Here is a 23,449-nt window from a genome sequence, read left to right on the forward strand (position 1 = left end):
AAGTTAAGTCACATAGTGCTCAGAGCCATTTTTTCTTCGGCTTCTCCATGCTGTTCACTGCCGTGGATTGTGTTTAGTGTCTGGAGCTTTTTACACTAGCCCTGTGGAGAGCCTTTAAGCTGAGACTGCTGAACCTCCAATGTCCAATCAGTGAGCTATCCTCCTGAGTTGTTATGCTAGTCACCTGTCTTCCATGCCTGATAATCTGACCCATGCCTTTCTTTTACACCACCTCAGACTTAGCGTATGCAGCCAGCCCTTCCTCTCTACCAACAGAGTCCACTTCTTTCGACTGCTACATTCACTTTCCTTTCATTTTCCAAAAACTTTCTTGACAAATGGAGTTAAGATGCCACCTTGGCTTCACCCCGGACCTGCCTTCTTTGTGACCTTCATCAGCTTTCCAACGATAGTACAACCCCCACTTCCCCCACAGTTTATCATCGGGCATTTGCTGCTCTATGCGCACAAATGGAGGATGCCACATTTATTTACACTGACGGCTCCAAGACCCCCTTTGTTGTTTAGAGTTTCTATACTACTGATGACACCCCTATTAGATTTTAGCTTCCCAACCAGTGTTCGGTTTTTACTGTGGAGCTTTATTCTGTTCTCCAGGCTGTACAATATATCTGTCGCCATCAGTGGGTACAGTATATTACATGCTTGGATTCGCTCAGCTCTCTTCTCAACCTCAAAGATCTTTATCCCATCCACCCTCTAGTCCACTGGACTCAGGACTGCCTCCACATGCTCCACTTTGGGGGCATCTCTGTGGCAGTCCTCTGGATCCCAGGGCATGTTTGTATACATGGAAATGAGGAAGCAGATATAGTGGCAAAGGCTGCTCTCTCTTCCTCGATCCGCTGTTAGCGTGGTTCCCTTTGCCGATCTGCAGAGTGTTTGTCATGTTGCTCTTTTATGGCACACAAACTAGTCTGCACTCTCGCATAATAAATTACGGGACATAAAATCTTTTCCCTGTGCTTGGGCCCCTTCCTCACTGCCTCATTGTCAGGAGGAGGTAAGTTTAACTATACTCCACATTGGGCACTGACTTTTTAGCTATCAACATTTTTTTAAGTAGCAGTCCTCCTCTGCTTTGTCCCCAATGCTCTCAAATGTGGATGGTGAGACAGCTTTTACTTCTGTGCCCCTATTTTAATCCACTATGCACCTGTTTGCAGCTGTCATCTAATATATCTTCCCTTTTAGCAGATGACACACACTCAGCAAATTGCATCCTTGAGTTAAGTGTTAGGGAGATGACATCGGTCATTTGAAGCTCTTTTCAGGAAAAACACCCCTCCCCCCCCCCCCCCCCCCATTCAATAGCACTTTTCTAAGGTTACCTTTCATTTTTAGTTTCCCTTCTCCTTGAGTTTCACTCCCATTTCTGCTGATTTAAATTCCTGTTTTCACTCTTGACTAAGCCCACAAAATGGTCATTTATAGCCATAGCTGTTTTGTGCCCTAGAACCGTAATAAACAGAACTTTCTTATTTATGATGACGTGATTATGTATCCTCGGTTGTAGATAAAATAGAAATGGTAAGTGTTTTGTTTGGTCCATGGGAGGCTGTTGTAGAAATGCCCAAAAATCTGAAATGGCAAACTCTTAAAGATTGACAGAAATTATCCTGCAAAAGTCTAATTAAAAGAATTTCTAGAACCAGTATTAAGTGAAGAATCTGGAGATTATTTTCATCCCTGGTATACATTGCTCCCATAGAGATTAAGACAAAATTAATTACTACATTTGCAGAGACATGCAAGTATTCTTTCCTCCCACACTATTTACACAGCTGGGATGGAAAGAAAATGTGATAACCCTGTCGTGCACATAAGTGGTTTGTAGAGCGTATATATTCATTTAACTAATTAACAATGATTGAAAATGTAATTAGGTGGATGAAAAATCTGCACACCTAGTGTGACAGGAAAAACACGCAAAGTTAAATGTACAAGGTTTAGTAGGCAGTGGCTCCTCATGGCAGAAGAGGGGGGTGAACAAAACTGACTGGTGAATTTACAAAATAGTGAGTTACAGAAAAATCACCCAGAACTTATAAGGGTCTTCTGGTCTGGGGTTAAGAGTGACTTCCCTTTCACTCTCCCCAGATAGTCCTTTCCCTGCAGCTTTATTCCTTCCTCTTCTGCCAGAAGGGACTACTGGCTCAGAAAACTTGTTTCTTTAACTTCGGTTTTTCTCCTGTCTGCTGCATGGTGAGAGGATTTTTTATCTATTCAATTATATTACACTATATTTTCAAGAATCAGTTATTTTCATTGGTATGTAACTAACAAGGATGATACAGGAAGATACCTGTACATGAATCTTGCTCATTAATTCATTATGTTAAATGCAAATGTACAGGCACAGCAACATAACAAATTCCAGAATTTGCCAGAGGGCAAGAAGACAGTCTAAACAAAAAACACAAACATACAGCAGGACAAAAAATAATGTACTGCTCAGGACAGGTCAACTACAGTGATGACATCCTGTATCAATTTATACTTAAGACTGCTTTCTGTTGGCAGTCTCAAGGTGCACACACAATACAGAAAATAAAATGATAAAAGAGAACTCTGTAAATAAAACTGTGGTGAAACATGTCTAGCTGTTAAACAAAAGCTTCTGTCAGTAGTCCTACAAATGTATCAGAAGAATAAATATAAATTTTAAAGTTGGATGTTAGTAGGTGGAAGTTACTCCATATGGCTTTCAGACAGATTGGCTGTCAAAATAGGGAAACTTGGAAACAACTATGTGGTGCTATAAGAGGTGTCTGATTTTGTTGAAATATCTTTGTCTTGGCATTCTACAACAGGCATGCTGAACTGCTACATTTACTTTTTCCTATCACAACATTTCTGGGAAAATGGGCTACACAGTAAGGTTAAAGAAAGAATAAATGTAAATCTTATAAGTTAGGTCAAGGAAAGGAAAACCTATGTTCCTAGTATTTGCAGATGTAGAAAAAGCTTTGACAATGTTGACTGGAAAACTCTTTCAAATTCTGAGTGTGGCATGTGTGTAATACAGGAAGTGAAAGGCTATTTACAAGTTGTACAGAAACCAAATGGCAGTTATGAGAGTAGAGTGGCCTGAAAGGGAAGCAGTAGTTGGGAAGGGAGTGCGACAGGGTTGTAGCCTATCTTCAATGTTATTCAATCTGTATATTGAGCACACAGTAAAGGAACAAAAGAAAAATTTGGAGTGGGAATTAAAATCCATGGAGAAGAAATTAAAGCTTTCATGTATACAGATGACATTGTAATTCTGTCAGACAGCAAAGGACCTGGAAGAGCAGTTGAATGGAATGGGCAGTGTCTTAAAAGGAGGTGAACATAAACAAAAGCAAAATGAGGATAATAGGATGTAGTCAAATTAAATGAGGTGATGCTTAGGGGATTATATTAGGAAATGAGGTATTTAAAGTAATTAATGAGTTGAGCTATTTGAGGAACAAAATAAATGATGGTCAAAGTAGAGAGGATATAAAATGTAGATCAGCTATGGCAACGAAAGCATTTCTGAAGAAAAGAAATTTATCATTGACTATAGATTTAAGTGTCAAGAAGTCTTTACTGGAAGTATTTGTATGGGGTGTAGCCCTGTATGGATGTGATGGATGTGAGAAGAAGAGAATAGAAGTTTTCAAAATGTGGTGCCCATGGCACAACTTGACTAAAAGAACAGATCAGTTGCTGGGACACATTTTGATACATTAAGGGATTACCAATTTAGTATTGGAGGGAGGTGTGGAGGGTAAAAATCATGGAGGGAGACAGGTGAATAAACAAAGCAGAATCGGGATGATGTAGGTTGCAGTAATTATTCAGAAGTGAAGAGGCTTGCACAGGATAGAGTAGCATGGAGAGCTGCATCAAACCAGTCTCTGGACTGAAGAAGACAAATTTAAAGAATTGTGTCCTTAACTTGGGGAGTAAAGATAGCAGTCATTAGATGCGAGTAAACAATGGTGTGATGGAGACTGCAAACTCCAGCTGTAGACAATGATCTTAATCTTGTCATAGATGGTACACACAAACTTCAGAGATGGATAAATATATTAGGCACTACGGCATTGGCATAAAAAATGAAGAGATGTGGGTTACTGGTACCTATCTGAAGGAAAACTTCCACCTATTGTCAGTGTAAGACATTAGTGTTCCTCTGGCCAGTACCATGTTGATTTTCATTCACATATTTTACATTATTCTACCAATAGCACATGCAGAGAACAGTGACTGAGGAGCTGTAAAGATAAGAGGCATATTCAAAAAGTAAGGGCTGTTATATCATAAATATCCTTCAGAAAAAGCTTGTAGCTGTTTGTTTCCTACAAACTTACCTCACTTTTCCATGCAGTCACTGAGCACTTTCAAGTAGTTTTTATAATGGTGTACTAGAGTCTTAAATTGCCTTGGACGAAATTACTATGCCTGAGAATTCATTTGAACCAGTTAAGTGGTCTTAAGTTAATCACCTTCAAGCCAATGTCCCACAAGCCACTGTTCAAAGTGTAAGAAGTGTTAAGTCAGAGATGATCTTGGTTTTTTGACAGATAATGGTACCACTGAATTTGCTTCTGATTTTGCATTTGTGTAGGTTTTTCAATATTGTGGGAAAAGAAGTCACCTTACAGCAGCCAGTACAAATCTTGCACACAGTTTTTGATACCAGAGATGTCTGTTACATCTTTGTAAGGAGTGCTGTTAAATAAGCAGAATAGGACTACTCATCCAGAGCACAAACTGTGAATTGGGTTGCAGTTTTTGGTCCACTTACTGCGCAGTTTCATCAGTTTGGATAATGGTTGTGCCCCTCTGTTCATGATGCACACTCCTAAGGCTACTTTTAATGTCTTGAAGTCACTATATAACTTTCATTCATTTATTACTGTAGGCACATGAACTGGTTGTAACTCCTAGTTGTAAACCCAAATTTACAACACTCATTACGTAACTGGCAGAAGTCAAGACTTCTTAAGCTGTAGTTCACTTTCAGCAGTCAAGACTGCTGAAACAAAACCAGGACTTTACTGGTTTTGTAAACAATCAACAAATAGTGCATTTGAACTAGTTCGTTTGAGCTGCCAACATGTAAATATCAGAAAACAGTTGTTTTGATTGCACCTCATATAAACTACTTTTGTGAGTTATTCTAAAATGAGAATGTAGGCTTTCTAAGCAAATTTAACTGAAGTCTCAGGTTATCTGCCAAGTTATGCTGGTGCAGTTTCCATGAGTTTCCTACCTGCCATATTGAGAAAATGTAAGGTTTATGTCAAATACATTCCTTCACAGTAGACTCATCTGCAAAGACCTCAATGAGTTGGTCAATTGCATTGCTCCAGAAGAGATGTCCAGTGGTGGGGGCCCTGTTGGGATGGAGTCAGTCTGGGCATCTAGTTCTGATGCTGCCTATCTAATTCACCCACTGCTCTATTGCTTTCACAAGGGAGCATTCCTGAAATTTCTGTTAGCACCACATCCCATGCAGATCTCACATGGAAACTGTTGTTAGAAATATCAAGGTTATCATGGACTTCAATCTCCACTGCCACTTTGACAGAATCCCAGAACCTGTTGGCCAGGCATAGCACCTTGCCTGCAAATGACAAATAGGAAGCTAATTGAAATACTGACAATATAATGCCATGACTTGACTGATAACCAAAAATATTTCATCAAAGAGTTAGTCTTTGTTTACTGTAGTAAAAATTCCATCTTCAGTGAAGATGGTAAAAACTATTATTCCTGAAGGAAGAGCAGCCATGAGTTGAATATGGTAATTGCTTGTACCAAGGAGACAACTGCTAAAGCATTGTGATGTGACAATACACAGGGTACTCAGAAAGGGAGTGGATGTTCCTGCTTGTGAAGCTCCACAAGTTTGAAGAACACTTGGACAAACTGGAATGAGGATCAATAATTTACAACCTTCAGTAATGGAACATATGGTAGTGTCATTCAGATCACATAAAAGCAAAGAAATAAAGAATGTCAGAAAGCATTTGCACTGCCCAAGAAATATGTGGAGAATAATTAGGAAAAGGCATTTCTTTGTCTGTGTGTAGATGAACATGATACAATTATGTATTACATATGGAGTACTTACAGATGAAAAAAGCATGAAAAGCACTTACACTAACATGGCGCTCCTACAGCTTTTTGGCTACTTGCAGAACACACACTTTTGTTGTCACAGATGAAAAAAAACTCTGTGCACATGGAGTATGTGGCTTCTGACTCAGAACCACAGGTGGTCAGTGATTATAGTGCCACATATGGGCTGCTGCACAGAGGTGGTGCCCATGTGAAGAGCCCTGGCTGGAGTGAGTGGCTCTGTGATAAATGATCTGCAATGGATAGTGTCAAACTTAACCATACTGGTGGCTACAAAACCCCAGCTTTCTCCCCAGATCTAGTTTTAATGTAGAAAGGAATGACTCGAACTTCCACTTACCTGACTACACCAGAGAAGAACAGTATAGTAAAAAAAAAAAATCCCTTTTGGGACTTAAACCACTGTGGAACATAATGGGGAAACTTTAGGGAAGTGAACTAAACTACCAAAACACTATCACAGGCTTTGCATTTCTATAACATATGATGTTCCCATCACCAATGCTCCTACGAAGAGCCTCAGCATGGCTCAGGGTGGGTTCCATTGCAAGCTCACATCAGACAGATGAAGAGTGAGCTGGGAATAATTTTGTCTGACTTACACAGCAGGGATTGAAAGGTAAGAAAACACACTGGTACTTTCATTTTTTTGCTTTCAAAGGGTAATATTGCCTAAAAAGGTAAGTGATGGCTAACTTTTGTATTGTAAAGCCAATTTTTACCTTCTGCCCCCATTGCCACCCCACCCCCAATTTTTTAAATGTTGTAATCTGAGAATGTCTTCACACTGGGCAAATGATACCAGCTGTGGAGACTGCAAATGACTTCTGCATGAGGACACATCATGGATCCAACCACCACCATGTATCAGTGACCACAGTTACCAACTCCCTTGTTGGTTGAGTATTACTCAATTGTCATGCCACTCCCAGCAGAGGGATATAGTCATCTGCACTTCCTCAGTAGAGTAAGACAGCCTTGTACCTCAACATCAGACAATACTGGAGGGAGCCAGGAGTTGTTAGCTGTAAAAGTTTTCTCATCCTCCCTTTAGTATACAGCCTAGTATCTCCATCCAGGGATGAAATTCTGTAAGGAGTATTAAGATGAAAAAAAGAGAAAGGAGCAAAGGCTAATGTGGGTCTTCAGTTCCCAACTGCACTGGAAAACCTGCTCCTGTAACTGGTGTTCCAGTTACACTTGTCGATGGTATACCTAATAGGTCATGTAAACTTCTCACCCCCTTCAAACTGCTCAGTACACTGATGGCTATCATCAACTAGGAATGTAAAGGATATTTCCACCACCTATCAAAATTCAGACAACTAGTATTTTATCCAGCAATATGCACTATCCTTCAGTAAATTCAGTTGTGTGAAACATATGCCCTGTTGTATATAATCACAGAGCACTTGCCCGCAAAAGGCAAAGGCAAAGGTCCTGATTTTGAGTCTCGGTCCGACACACAGTTTTGTCTGCCAGGAAGTTTCATATCAGTGCACACTCCGCTGCAGAGTGAAAACTCATTCTGGTAATCAATCTATTTTGAAAATAGTGGACTTTGAAAAGGATTTGGGTCCTACTTGTGCATCTGTACTTGTGAAAATGTTTCGTGATAAAGTACCACTCGGTAAAGGATTTGCTACCGAGGCTTTCTGCATACAGGTAACTATAGATTTTACTCTCCATAATGATTGTATCCCTCCAAATATGGAGTGTACATATCAAGATAGTTAACCTGTTCCATCAGATATCATCTTTCCATCTCCTGGGTGATTTTAGTACACACTCCCTCTCACCCTCTGAGTTTTTATCTGTAGTTTCCTCTTTTTGGTTGTCAAGCGTTAGATGATCCTATAGTACCCTTCATGCAAAGAACAATGGAGTTCTACATGTGTCTGTGCTGTGAGAGACTTTTTTTATACACTTTAATGGGTTCAGAGACTGTAGTGTGACCCCACTGAACCTAGATGTAGACTATTTTGTATTTACTACAGATCTTAAACCAGGAGTTTCGCTGAATGCAAGCTACAGGTGGGAAGTGTAGTTCTGGGCTGTCAGCAGTTTCTTCACAATTTCCACTGACAAAACATGTTAAACAATTTTGCCAGTTTAGAACTGCTTATTCACAAACATGACTTGACCTTCACAATGAACTGTTCAGTGTGATTGTTACCTCAATTTTTGTGAACTCTCGATGCCTAGTTGATTTCGCTGCCACTTACCTACCAGCTTAATAAGAAGTGTCAGTTGGAGCTCAACACTTTGATAGTTGTCATGCCTCCTTGGTTGCAGACCATTCTACCCTCTTGGGCTTCATAGGGTGCTTGATTAAACTTGATTGGATTACAGGAAATTGGCTAATGGATTGGTAGTCCCAAAAGCATTAGTTACTGCCCCAGCGCACCACTGCGGGATCTGACTTCTGACTAGTGGCTCAAGAACCTGTGAACAGCCTACTTGTAGGTTGGAATTCCTCCTCGACAGATAACACACCAGTTACTGTAGAATTTGGCAGCACATCTCCACAGCAATCTTGAACAGCAAGGATATTCACCTACTAAAGTGACTCGGGCCTGGAGTCCCAGTAAAAATTAATTTGCAGTCTATTCACTCTGACCTCAATCTTCCTCTTGTCAGATAAACTTCTGTCCATCTCACCCACCTGTCATTTCCTGCCACTCCTCAAGTTCCCCTGCTATGATTTGTACCTCAAAGATCTGTCTGGACTTAACCTGTGGACCAAAATAAATAATAAACTCCTCAAATTTCCATGTTCATTCCTCTGTTTTTGCCAGTTCTCCTGGTCAAAAGTAAACTATACTGATGGCCCAAAAGTCAATCGTCACATAGGCTATACCTTCATGCAGTGTGGGGGTTATGAACTAAACTTCATCATACTAGAGCAGTGCTTTTAAAGCAGTATTTGTGGCAGTTATTAGTAATTCACTGTACTTGCACCTGACCTCTGAAAGATTTCCAAAAATGCTGTGACTAAGCAATCTACACACAATAAACTAGTGCTATCATACCCCATTGGTTTTAAAATTATACAGTTTTATTACTGACCATCTCAATACTAGGTGCTCTACTATATTCCTCTGAACTTTATCATTTTGGAAATCTAGAGAAGGAACTTCTGATCAGTTGACAAAGACGTTGCTCTCCCGCTGTAAGGCCAGCTGCAGGGAGCCTTGGACAGTCTGTCAGGCACACTTTCCTTCCCTCGTTGCAGTTAAGTATCCTTTAACCAATGCATAAGATGATACCACAAAAGATCATATTTGCTCTCCACAGCTTATTTGTCCCAAAATTTTTCTTATTAAAGGAACAGAAGACCGTGATTAGTTCTTTTTAACTCTACTCATCAAACTAGAGTTAACACCCTTAATCCTACTTCAGAAAAGGAAAATAATGAAAGCTCTTAAATATAAGCAAGTTGGCTTAACCACATTTTTTATAAAAGTAATAAATGTTTCCTAAAAGCACAATGAGCACTATAATACTTACTCACACATCTTCAGAAGCAACAGCAGAACACACAGAAAATGTGATTCATCCCCTCAAGGGGTGCACTACTCACTCATGAGTACATGCCAACCAGCTTAGACTATATATGCATAGACAGCATGGGGGGCAGGGGGGGGGGGGGTGATGGTAGTGATGGAAGCTCTATTTTAAATGGCTGCCACATGGTAGGGGAGATGCAGTTACATTTCATGCCTGTGCACAAATGCATCTCTCGTAACTTGTAAGATGCAGATAGTGAGTCTGCAAATGATCATAGTAAGAGGTAGTTAATACAAACAATAATTCATCAAATGCAAAAATGTTAAAAGTATCTCACGAAACAGATGTACAAAAGCTAGCATGGTAGATATCACTTACTACTATACTGACAGTGTAAAATACAGAGCATGTGTCAAATGGAAATAAAATCTTCTGAGAACCTGTTCAGCAGTATTACCAAAAAATAAAATTATAAACTTAGCTTCTTCAATGTCTTTCCGAAGTAGTGAAGCCTAGGGAAGTAATAGCACTCAGGTTTCTCCTCTCCTACTTTAATCACTTTGTGTGTTGGGAACAGCTGCTACTTCCTGCAACTTTTTTCAGCAGTTGCAGATTCTTACTTTGTTTGCCTCTTCAAACAAAATTTTAATGATGTTGCATACAATAACACATCTGGTTATGAATAACTTCCCCTGCACCCACAATGCACAGACTGTGGTGTCATGCTGTGTAGTAAAAAGATGACTATGAAAAAACTTGGTATGCGGGTTGGTATGGACTGAGGCAGCTGCCCTTTCAGAATACAGGGGTGGACCTTACCCAGTGCTCAGGATGAGAATGTGTTTATGCAAAAATGCCACATTAGTTTGTTGCGTACAAATCACAAAACTTGCAAGAAGTGATGTCAGTGTGAAACTGGTGCTTATAATAGTATTGTACTTCAAAGATATGCAAATATGTTGAAGCTGTGTGTAATAATAGAAAAGTAATTTTTTAAAAAAGAAAAATGGTAAGCTTAACGATTAACTTTAGGTCCTTTTCTGTTTATACACCACACTGAGGACTAATTGTCCTACATAAGCATCACACTACCACATATGCTGAAGATACGTATGGCATATGTTTAGCTCAGAAATCTGTGATAAATACAGAGATATAAAATTTCCTTCAGAAGTCATAGATCCCTTTTATGAATGAACTCCTGAAGAGAGAGTGCAGCTAGCTAGGACTGCTTATAAACAGAACAGAAGTATAAAAGTGTATTCTTAGGTTTCCTATAATCAGAATAGCTCCACATCTTAATAACGGAGCATTATAAGTTGTTGACCTTCCTTTGGTATGCTCCTTTCTGTCTCTTGGAATTGGCTTTTGAGGTTGCAGCTGCCTAACCAATGAGGGGTTTCATCCATGATCCTTATTGATGTGTTTTGTAATATAAAGTAAAGCCAAGAACTTGAAAAACCTGCTTATTAGTTTTAATATTCTGGTGATTTATTATGTCAATACCTTAATGTTAGTCAGTTCATAATTACAATAACATGGAGAACACTTTCATACAAGCAGCATGAGGCTGACACTGATAGCAAAAAGGCCAAATATCAAACAAGCAGTACGTAATACCCTACCAAATTTATCAAAATCATTGAGTGGCAAAAATTTTTGAAAAGAGCTTCAGCAATGTCTTCCATTGATAACCTCAAAAACATCAAACTTACACGAATTTGCCATAGAAATGCACTGAAAAAAATCTTAAAATGTAAATATGTAAATTACACAATGCAGCATGAAACTGCATCACTTTCCTAATACCAGATATATCTTTGACACAGAAGTAACATGGATTCAACTAACATTACATTGCACAGTCATGTAAATAAATGATAAAAATGAAAAAAAATTACTTCTGAATGAAAATAAAGGTCCTGTGAAATTAACAGCATTAGTAATTAAATTGCAGCTAGGTTGTCCTTGTGGATTCTGAAAAACATTTATGTAAATTTGTTAAAGCAATATTGCACTAACAATAAGTAATTAAATTAGTTACTTGTTGCAGATCCACATATTCGTGTTGCTGGTCGACCTTCAGATGTGAAAAATGCCAAAGACATGGTGATGTCTGTTTTTGACACACGAGTGAGTAAACTTGATCTTTTACTCAAATTCAAAATCAATAACCTTGGAGAAAACATTTGTCCATAGAGATGGTTATGGTGATCTAACGCATTCCTGTAGAATCATAAGTAAATATATTATGCAAAACAGTGAAGCTATTCTTCCCCCTCATTATCAAACACCCCTTCATGTGGAATTCTATTTCTATCATCTACCAGTACAGGACATAATAAAGTTCTGGCTTCATACCAGTGTTCTGTACGTACAGTATTTGCTTTAATAGTTTCTCACATCTACAGTTAATCTACATTGCAAAGATAATGCTTACAAAACATACCCAACTGCAGCATACTGTAAAGTGTTTTGTGGTTACTAACTAAATTTAGCTGAAATCTTGCTGCTTTTATCACTTCAAATTTCTTTTGTCACTCTGAATTGAAATACATCATAAGCCTCAATTAATCGGACAGATGTACGCACATGCAAAGAAACTTCCAAATGAAACACATTCACAAAAACACAACATATGGCCATTACCTTGTTCCTTTGAGCAGTCACATGTACGTATATGGATGTTATCATTAACTTAGTGATTCATCTGAACTTTACACTCATTGCATAGTACATTATATAAAACTGTACCTGTAATAGAGAAAATTAGTAGATATGTCTATCTCCCCTTTCCCTGTTTCCAAGCCTTAAGTGACATTTATTCCTGTCACATGGTCACATGCTTAACTGTGGTTGGTCTTGTTCATGACATTGAAACTGACAAGGGTTGCAACATTAAAATGAAAATTCTGGTGGTGGTCAGAAAGGACAGACTGAATAAAATTGCTGATGTTATATTTGTTTGTTAGAAGCAGTTTATTTTGTAGTGAAATTGAAGATAGTTCCTGCGACTTGTGGGTGGAGGGTATACTTGGCAACTGGAATTAACTGGTTGCTTCTAGTGGTCTTTTGATTCACATAGAGTAGTTGCTGAAGGTTTCAAGAAAAATTAGGATTTCAAATGAGAACAGCAATCAGTCGTACTTTTCTTGCAGGTTTCATTTGACAAATCTAGATTTCAGCCAGTGCCTAGCCATTGTCAATGCTAAAAAATAATGGGAGTAAATCATCAGGCGATAGTATAAAAAGTGAACTCGTGCCATAACCTATATGGCTTAGATATTAGATTACATCCCACCTTTTTATAGTATAGATTAGAGTTCTGATACATCACTCCCCTGTTGTTCGGGCTTCTGTCACATTTATTTCAAGACTGCAGTATAGTGGAGGTAGGCTTTGTGGAGAACACAGATTCACTGTGGTGCCATCTATATGAACTACATAATATGTAGCACTCAAAGGAAAGCAATTAGGATCTTTCTTTTTATTAATTTCTGCTTCCTTTTAGTGTTATATATTACATAGTTCATATAGAGGGCACTACACAACCAATCAATGTGTTCTCCACAAAGCCTACCTCCATTATACTGTAGTGTTGAAAGAAATGACAGAAGCCCAAACAGGGAACTGACATACCAGAACTTGCATCGATATTATAAAATGTTGATATGTGATATAATGTATAAGCCATATAGACTATGGCATAAGTTGTAACTTTTTATACTATGGCAGGACTATGTACTTCCTGTATTTCTCAGCAATGATAATGGCTAGCACTAGCTGAAATCTAAATTTACTGGATAAAACCTGCAAGAAAAAGACAAATGACTGCTGCACTGTCACTTGAAAGCAATATCACAACTGCTTCGTAAACCCACATTCCTAATGGGAGGCAGCCTGATGAAAATTAGAGGCTCATTTTGAATAAAAATTTGCTCATACTACTATAATTGATAGTGACTCCAATTTGCCCAGAATGTGCTGGTGAAAAGAAATTTTTAAAGTGACTACTAGCCAAAAAACACCATCCAAAATTTCAATGAATACTTCCTCCAAAAATTTTGAGCAATATTTTTAGGAGCCCTTATAAAGTGCACTTGTTTGTGGTAACACAACTTTTCACAGCAAACAATCCTGAACACAAAGAGCTTTATTTCTTTATTTATTTCTTTAAGAATGTAACACTGGAATTTGCTTAATTTTTTAGCTCTTCCAGGAGCTCCTCGACAGAGGAGTGAGCCATGAGGAAACTCTTAAGTTTAGACTTAAAATAAGTTTGGGCTACTGCTAAGATTTTTGAGTTTTTGTGGTAGCTTATTGAAAATGGATGCAGCAGAATACTGCACTCCTTTCTGCACAAGAGTCAAGGAAGTGCACTCCATATGCAGATTAGATTTCTGCCTAGTATTAACTGAGTGAAATCTGCTAACTCTTGGGAATAAGCTAATATTGCTAACAACAAATGACATTAAAGAAAATATATACTGTGAGGGCAATGTCAAAATTCCCAGACTATTGAATAGGGGTTGACAAGAGGTTTTCAAACTTACACCACACATAGCACGAACAGCCCGTTTTTGAGCCAAAAATACCCTTTTTGAATCGGAAGAATTACCCCAAAAAATAATACCATATGACATAAGCGTATGAAAATATGCGAAGTAGACTACTTTTAGTGTTGGAATGTCACTTATTTCAGATACTGTTCTAATGGTAAATAAAGCGGCATTTAGTTTCTGAACAAGATCCTGAACATGGGCTTTCCACAACAGCTTACTATCTATCTGTACGCCTAGGAACTTGAACTGTTCCGTCTCGCTTATAACATGCCCATTCTGTCTGATTAAAATATCAGTTCTTGTTGAATTGTGAGTTAGAAACTGTAAAAACTGTGTCTTACTGTGATTTAGCATCAAATTATTTTCCACAATCCACGAACTTATTTCATGAACTACATTATTTGATAATGTTTCAACATTACACACAAGATCCTTCACTACCAAGCTGGTGTCATCAGCAAACAAATATTTTTGAATCACCTGTAATACTAGAAGGCATATCAATTATATAAATAAGAAACAGCAGTGGCCCCAGCACCTATCCTTGGGGAACGCCCCATTTAACAGTGCCCCATTGGGACTGAACATCATTACCACTCTCAATATTGCAGAGAATTACCTTCTGCTTCCTGTTCTTAAAGTAAGAGGCGAACCAATTGTAAGCTACTCCCCTTACTCCATAATATTCCAACTTCTGCAGTAATATTTTGTGGTCAACACAGTCAAAAGTGTGGTGTCACCGCCAGACACCACACTTGCTAGGTGGTAGTTTAAATCGGCCGCGGTCCATTTAGTACATGTCGGACCCGCGTGTCTCCACTGTGTGATCGCAGACCTAGCGCCACCACAAGGCAGGTCTCGAGATACGAACAAGCACTCGCCCCAGTTGTACGGACGACCTAGCTAGCGACTAGATGTACGAAGCCTTTCTCTCTCATTAGCCGAGAGACAGAGTAGCCTTCAGCTAAGTTAATGGCTACGAACTAGCAAGGTGCCATTAGCCTTACAGTGATTGTAATTAAAGTCTCCTGTGTATAGTCAAGAGCGATGTACCACAATGACTGATTAAAGATAAGTATTAATCCAGCTACGTACTTTTCTTCATAGCATTAATTACGTAGCCTGTTCCAGTACTTCACGCCCGTCGGCGTGTGTGCACGCGTGCCTTTCCTTCAGCTACCTCCAGTGGCGTAACAGTCTTGTTACGTCACTACAAAAAGCCTTCGTTAAATCAAAGAAAACACCTAACATTCGCATCCTTTTATTTAATCCGTCCAAAACCTCACAGAGAAAAGATACTATAGCATTTTCAGTTGTTAAGCCATTTCTAAAACCAAACTGTACATCTGACAGCAAATTATGTGAATTTAAATGCTGCAGTAACCTTGTATATACAACCCTCTTGATAACTTTAGCAAACACCAATGGCATAGAAATAGGTCTATAATTATCAACATTATCCCTGTTTCCTTTTTTATAAAGTGGCTTCACTACCGAGTACTTTAATCGGTCAGGAAACCGACCACTCCTAAAGGAAAAGTTACAGATATGGCTAGGTACTGGGCTAACATACATGGAACAATACTTCAGTATTCTGCTAGATACCCCATCATATCCATGAGAGTTCTTGGTCTTTAGTGATTTAATTATTAACTCAATCTCCCTCTTGTCAGTATCATGGAGGAGCATTTCAGGTAACAGTCTCGGGACACTTTTTTCTACGAGCGCTATATGATTCCCTGTTGGGACTAGGTTTCTATTTAGTTCACCTGCTATATTCAGAAAGTGATTATTAAATATTGTACATATATGCGACTTATCAGTAACACGGACATTCCCACTACGCACTGATTCTATATCCTCGACCTGTCTCTGCAGACCAGCCACTTCCTTTACGACTGACCATATGGTTTTAATTTTATCCTGAGACTTAGCTATTCTATCTGCATACCACATACTTTTTGCCTTCCTAATAACTTTTTTAAGCACCTTACAATACTGTTTGTAATTGGCTATTGCATTTAGATTGTGGCTGTTTCTAACGTTTTGATATAATTGCCACTTTGTTCTACAAGATATTCTTATACCTTTAGTCAGCCACCCAGGCTGCCTGTTTGTGTAGTACCCTGTTTTAAACGTTCTAATGGAAAGCAACTTTCAAAGAGCACGAGAAAAGTCTTGAGGAAAGCATTATATTTATTGTCTACTGTATTAGCACTATAAACATCTTGCCACTCTTGTTCCTTGATAAGGTTTACAAAAGTCTCTACAGCAACTGGATCAGCTTTCCTAAAAAGTTGGTAACTATATTTAACATGTGTTGCAGCACAAAAATCTTTTAGACTTAAAATTTGTGCAGCATGATCTGAAAGGCCATTCACCATTTTGCTAACAGAATGCCCTTCTAGTAATGATGAATGAACAAAAATATTGTCTATGGTTGTTCTACTGTTCCCTTGCACTCTTGTTGGAAAGAATATGGTTTGCATGAGATTATATGAATTAAGGTGGTCTACCAGCATCCTTTTCCTTGCACAATCACTTATACAATTTATAATGAAGTCACCACATATAACTAACTTCTTGTATTTCCTATAAAGTGAACCAAGAACCTCCTCTAGCTTTAGCAAAAATGTTGTGAAATTGGAGTCTGGGGATCTATAAATAACAACAGTAAGAAGTTTAGCTCCACTAAATTTAACCACACCTGCACAACATTCAAACACCTTTTCAGTGAAGTACTTTGAAACATCAATTGACTCAAATGGGATACAGTTTTTCACATACATGGCTACTCCCCCACACCGCAAAGAGCTCCTAGAAAAGCTGCCAGCCAACCTGTATCCTGGTACAGGAAGACTCTGAATTATCTCCTTATTTAAGAAGTGTTCAGATATACCAATAATTTCAGTCAACATCTATAAGCAGTTCACTAACTTTATCTCTAATGCCTTGTATGTTTTGATGAAATATACTAATTCCCTCATTAATCGGATACCTAAACTTTGTCGAAAGTGGTTTCTTTGTTAGAGAGACTTCCCTTAAGCAGGAATACCTATCAGCTGACTTCAATCTAAAAAAGGTACAGCTCTAACACCCACAACTATCGGAATTTTCCCATGAGTGATCCCACCACCCCCACCTATGCTGTCACCTATAAGCTTTGCCAACCTCCCCTTTCCATACCTGTTGAGGTGCAGGCCATGTCTAGTGAAACCCGTCCTGCTGATAGACTCCGACACCACTGAAATGTGACTCGTGCCTTCTGTCATTAGCGCACCCCCAAGTCTCATGTTATTATGCCTGACGGCTGTATTAAGATGAGGCCGATCGTGATGCTGAAACAGTTCCACGAAATGCACATTAGTGTTGCCAGTCTGAGTGGCTATCTTTTCCAGGTCACCATCTATGTCATACTCCCCATCCCTATCAATACTATTACCAGCCCCACCCACAATCACTACCTGATCCTCTTTTGTAAAATCCCTACATAGCCCCCCTATGATAAGTCACCCGAGCCAATCCTGCATTAGGCTTCACAATGCTGGTGACCTGGTACTCACTCCCCAAAACTTCCTGCAACTGCTGGCCTACACCTCTACCATGAGAACTACCTAACAGCAGAACCTCTTCTTTCTCTTAGACTTTGCAACTGTCCTAGCCACCGTAACTGCTGAGGTCTGCTGCATACTTCCTACATCTACAGCTACTAGAGATTCCTCTCCACTAGACCCTGACAGTTGGTCATATCTATTACAAACACCAATAGTAAAACTATCTGAAAATCTCCTTCTCCTAGCAGATCTCTTGCCAACAGCCAGCTCCCATTCCCCAACCTACTTCACCCTCCTCATCCTATCTAGCTCCTCCTGTGCAGATTTTCAACTGCACCTGAAGGGCACAGATCTTACGCTCCTGCTCCTCGATCAACTCCCTCTCGCTACATAACCTGCAGTTCCAAGAGAGGATCTCACCAGAATGCCCACTGCATTCCCCCCAGTGAAAATACTTCGAACAAGTCTCACACCGCAATCCACTACTCACGAACCTACGGCGAAGCCCACACTTCTCACTCATGGTAAAATTTTACAGTTATTGAAACAAGAAAACAACTTTATCTAAGTTCCGCTACTACAATAAGATGTTAAAAACTGACTACAATAATCACAAACTTACTCTACAAGGAAAGTAACTACTATTATTGACAGTATTAATCAACAACAAATGAGAATATAACAAAATACTAACACAGAAAAAAATCAAACGTCTAATGACAGTAACGAAACTGAAAGCAGTTTGCAAAAATTTTTTCTGAAGTTATTTCACCGGAAAACACCAAGAACACTGGTTGAAGACTACTAAAGTTCCTAAATAAAATACTATACACAAACAATTAGTACTTAGCTTTCGATGCGCCACTACAGCTGCAACTGGTCAGCGCGGAATGTAAACACGGGTAAGAGGTTAAGTTACTTGATACGAAACACTCACAAATATCAGGTGATGGATATAGGGATTAGTGGTCAGAAGATTGTTTTAGCAAGGTTGACAACCATGACATGGAAATCTGTCAAAAATACTTACCTAAAAAATCAGACAAAAATCCATTTGACAGCTTCCTTTCAGACAGTCTAACTATATAACTGTCAATCAAATCTGGCTGAAATTCAAAGAAAGTGTTAACAGCAACTGATACTTACATAAATGTGGAGTCTATTCTTTTGGACTCGTCAGAACACATACACCACATGTACATGCATCAGCAAGGTGTGTTGTTTGATGATGCATTCTGTCTGTGCGAGTGCACACAAAGCCTGATCACTTGTGGGAATCCAAAAGGGTGAATGAGGTCTTCATTGGCAGGTTACGCTACACAAGTAATGCACAACAGGCTGGAAATTTGGGTCGGCTGGGAAATGTGCTCAGATGATTAAGGCAGATGAGGTGACTGCTCACATTAAGTGGTAGATCTGTGTTAGTCCCAGTTTGACACATGTTTTCACCTCTTGCCACTGACAAATTTCAATGCCTAAATGCAGCTAATGTCAATGAAAACCTTCAAACAGCAATGGTGTTTTGCACCAGTTAGTTAAACATATGTCCCGTGTATACAAAACAGGCTAAGAGACTTGTGGAATCAATGAGGAAAGTAGACTATATTTAAAAGAACACTCACTATTAACAACCTTTTACACATGCTCAAAACTTAGTGTGGATGTCAATGGAATAAGCTTTCACTGTTTTCTCAATGAAACGGTCTCAAAATCTGACACACAATAAAACTTCTAATTGTATGTGAAGTATACCAGCAGCAAGACAAATAAGTACCTTCACTGCAAGATAGCAATGATAGTGAAAATGTTACTGGTGATGGGACTACTAAACTTGAGTTACTGAACAAAGCTTCCCAAAATACCTTCAGCAGAGATGATGATGATGATGATGATGATGATGATGATGATGATGATGATGATGATGATGATGATGATGATGATGATGATGATGATGATGATCCATATTATTAAACATCTTTCTCTCAATCAGATACAACTACAGGTTATGTGTCTAAAGGCTTCCAGAAACAACACAAAATCTGGTTTTCCATATTTTGTGTTAGTGACTGATTTTAAAAATTTAAAATGCTGACACCTACTGTTTAAGAGGTATAACCTTATATTAAAGGTTTAACACAGCAAGACAAATATTAAAACTAGAAACTCCATCTGTCTTGAGGCAATATAGCTCAGTATGTGCAAATTACCCTGACTACACTCATCTAGCATTAAAGTGAGAGCAGTTAGTGACTTAAAACAGAATTTATACATTATTTCAAACCTTGACAAAACTATTTCTTGTTGACACTTGCAAAAAATGATTAAAGGCGAAAAGTTTACCTTTTATAACATTTTTGTTCATGCAGTAAAATGACTGCATCAGGCACAATGATTTATTACTTTTTTACCACAAACTCCATTCACAACACTGTTTGCAAACAGTATGACATCTTTTACCCAGTATACCTGCAAAATTAATCTCCAGACCACACACATTTCAGGAGATACAAACAGTGAGGTTCATGAAACACCTGCTTTGGTTCAAAATGAAGTATGGATTACCTGACCAGTTTTAGCATTTCATAAAAAGAGCACTTAGACATCAAACTTGAAGCATAATTTAAAACCTTTCATAAGCTTTTTTATATGCAGGTGTTAGATTATTCAAAGAATTGGGTATTTAGTAGTATTCTAAAATTTAAATCCAGAACAGCCATCAACATGATGAATGTGGAAGCAGATTCCCTCAGAGTAATGAAGCAACAAAATTCACTTAAAAAAAGAGTCCTTCAGTCCAATTTGTATGCAAATTTGGTTCCTTTCAGATGTTGATAAAATAAGTCCATTTTTGGCAGCCATATACAACTGCTCACTTGATGAACTATTAATATCAATATACAAGAAAGGAAATAGTAGTTGTACACTGAATTATTGACAAATATTGTGGACAAAATGTGCAATAGGATTCAGTGTTCCTACCTTAAGAGTTACCTCAAACAAAACTACTATTGACATGTAACAAGCAAGAGTCAGAAAAGGTGTTTCTTGTGAAACAGTTGGCCATTCAAAAACACAAAAAATGGCTACTATCAACATGGACCCGAAGTTCATCCCACATTTCTTGGGTTCCATAATGTTACTGACAACATTAATCAAAAGTGACTTCAAATCAAACTGTGTGCCTATGTAATATTGTTTCTGTTGGGCAAATGGATTTGTCATTCCCTATTAAAAAGGCCACAGTTAGTAGTAACTGACAGAAAGTCAAAGAATGAAACCTAAGTGGCATCTGGGGATCTATGCCCTCGCCTGTTAATAATTTACACAGGCAATTTAAAAGACAATCTGAGCAGTCTTCTTTTTGCAGAGGATGATGCCATTTTCTACTAAAGTCATCAGAAACACACACACACACACACACACACACACACACACACACACACACACACACACACACACACACGATTCCCAGGCATTCCAGCTACTAATGCATGCCAAGGAGTTGGTGGCTGTTTGAAGACCCCTGGATCAGAGATCACTTAAAGGCACACATTTCACACACAAAACACATTAAATTACACCAAAGCCTTCAAAGTTCTGACCTGGCTGTTTCATCACGTAGAAATTTCAATATGGACAATTACAACCATACTGCTTTCCCTACTCTGGCTACTCTTCAGGAAGAGTGATACACAAGATGACTGGGAGAAACAAATACACCCAGTATTTACTATATAATGAAACTGAAGGGGATGTTCCCGGTGTGACAAAGACATTATTTTTGTGAAACATACTAAAAATAAACTTGGAGAAGTTGATTAACTGGGTTAAATGCACCATGCACCACTACTGACGAAAGCATCAAAATCTGTGATTACTCTGCAATTCACAATTAAGTGTGTGGCAAAGTGTTCAATGAACCACATTCAAGCTGCCTCTACCGTTCCACTCTCGTATGGCACGTGGGAAAAATGAGCACTCAGATTTTTCTGTGTGAGCCCTGATTTCTTTTCTTTTATCATGGTCATTTATCCCTATATAGGTAGGTGACAACAGAACGTCTTTGCAATTAGACGAGAAAACTGGTGATTGAAATTTCAAGAGAAGATCCTGTCGCAATGGAAAACGCCTTTCTTTTAACGATTTCCACTCCAATTCCTGTATCGTGTCTGTGGCACTGTCTCCCCTACTTCACAATAATACATAACGAGCTGCCCTTCTTTGAACTTTTTTGATGTCATCCGTCAGTCCCACCTGATGCAGATTCCACACTGCATAGCAATATTCCAGAATAGGGCAGGAATCTGGTGTAAGCAGTCTCTCTTAGTAGATCTGTTAGACCTTCTAAGTGTTCTACCAATGAATTACAGCTCAGATTTGCTCTACCCAAAACATTGTCTATGTGATCATTTCAGTTCAGGTTATTTGTAATTGTAATCCCTAAGTATTTAGTTGACTTTACAGCCTTCAGAATTGACTTATTGTGTAATCGAAATTCTTTTAGTACTCATGTGAATAACTTAACACTATTCTTTATTCAGGGTTGATTGCCACTTTTGCACCACACAGATATCTTATCTAAATCATTTTGCAATTTGTTTTGGTCATCTGATGACTTTACAAGATAGTAAATGACAGCATCATCTGCAAATAATCTAAGAGGGCTACTCAGATTTTCTCCTATGTCATTAATATAGATCTTTTGCTTAACAACCTACAGCCCCTCAGCCACTGACAATTTTCCCACACAGTGAGGTGGCACAATGGTTAGAACACTGGACTCACATTCAGGATGACGACTGTTCAAACCCGCGTCTGACTATCCTGATTGTTTTCTGTTATTTCTCTAAAGCGATTCAGGCAAATGCCAAGATGGTCCCTTTGAAAGGAACAGCTGATTTCCTTACCCATCCTTCCCTAGTCAAATGGGATCGATGACCTCACTGCTTGATCCCTCCCGCAAATCAACCAACCATTTCCCCACACAAAATTTTGAATATGGTCCAAAGAGTCATCTACCGTAGAGACCTTATGCTCCAAATAAGGAGCTATAGCCTAATTACAAGCAGGTTGGCACACACAGTTGGGCACATCCAAAAAGTCCCACGGATCTTTGAACAGATAATGTCTTTATCTTAGCCTCTGAAGGGAATGTCTTCCCAGAAAAGTTTGTCATAGTGCATAGGTGTGATGCGTACATCCCACAACCTATGAAGTGCTGCAGATGCTCAAGATTTGCTGATTTGTCATCCTGCTGCACCCATGAAGATAGTTCTTGTGAACAACCATCATATGTCAATTGTTTGGAACACCATCCTCCATAATACAGTTCTATCATCCTCCGTGTTTACTAGTCTGTCCAACATTGAAGAAATGAAAAAAGTACAGGAATACAAATCTACTGACAGTGATGCAAGCACTCAGTGGAATGGAATTAGAAGTTGCCTCAGGGTGGATGATATGCAGAAAAACAGATCAAAATCTCTTGTACTGGTGACCATGACAGCACGTCCATCTTAGCAGATAAAGCAATATTATAATGCAGATGCTTATGACCTCATAGTGTTTGTCTTCCACACATCATGAGATGAGTCAGACAAAAAGAAAGGGAGGGGGAACATTTACCCAGTTCTTGGTATGCTCCAGAACTTGTATAATCTTCTTCAAAAACAAATCCACTGCTAT

At 38.8% G+C, this 23,449-nt stretch overlaps 1 protein-coding gene across 1 annotated transcript in view; it reads left to right on the forward strand.

Moving 5' to 3' along the window:
- Positions 1–23,449, forward strand: part of LOC126455856 (protein bicaudal C) — a 134,266-nt gene that overhangs the window by 17,325 nt on the left and 93,492 nt on the right. The window contains exon 2 of the mRNA XM_050091618.1: positions 11,702–11,781. Within this exon, the coding sequence (XP_049947575.1) occupies positions 11,702–11,781 (80 nt within the window). The remainder of the gene's footprint in view (positions 1–11,701; positions 11,782–23,449) is intronic.

The sequence above is a fragment of the Schistocerca serialis genome, chromosome 2, assembly GCF_023864345.2.
Source record: "Schistocerca serialis cubense isolate TAMUIC-IGC-003099 chromosome 2, iqSchSeri2.2, whole genome shotgun sequence".
Classification (NCBI taxonomy): Eukaryota; Metazoa; Arthropoda; class Insecta; order Orthoptera; family Acrididae; genus Schistocerca; species Schistocerca serialis.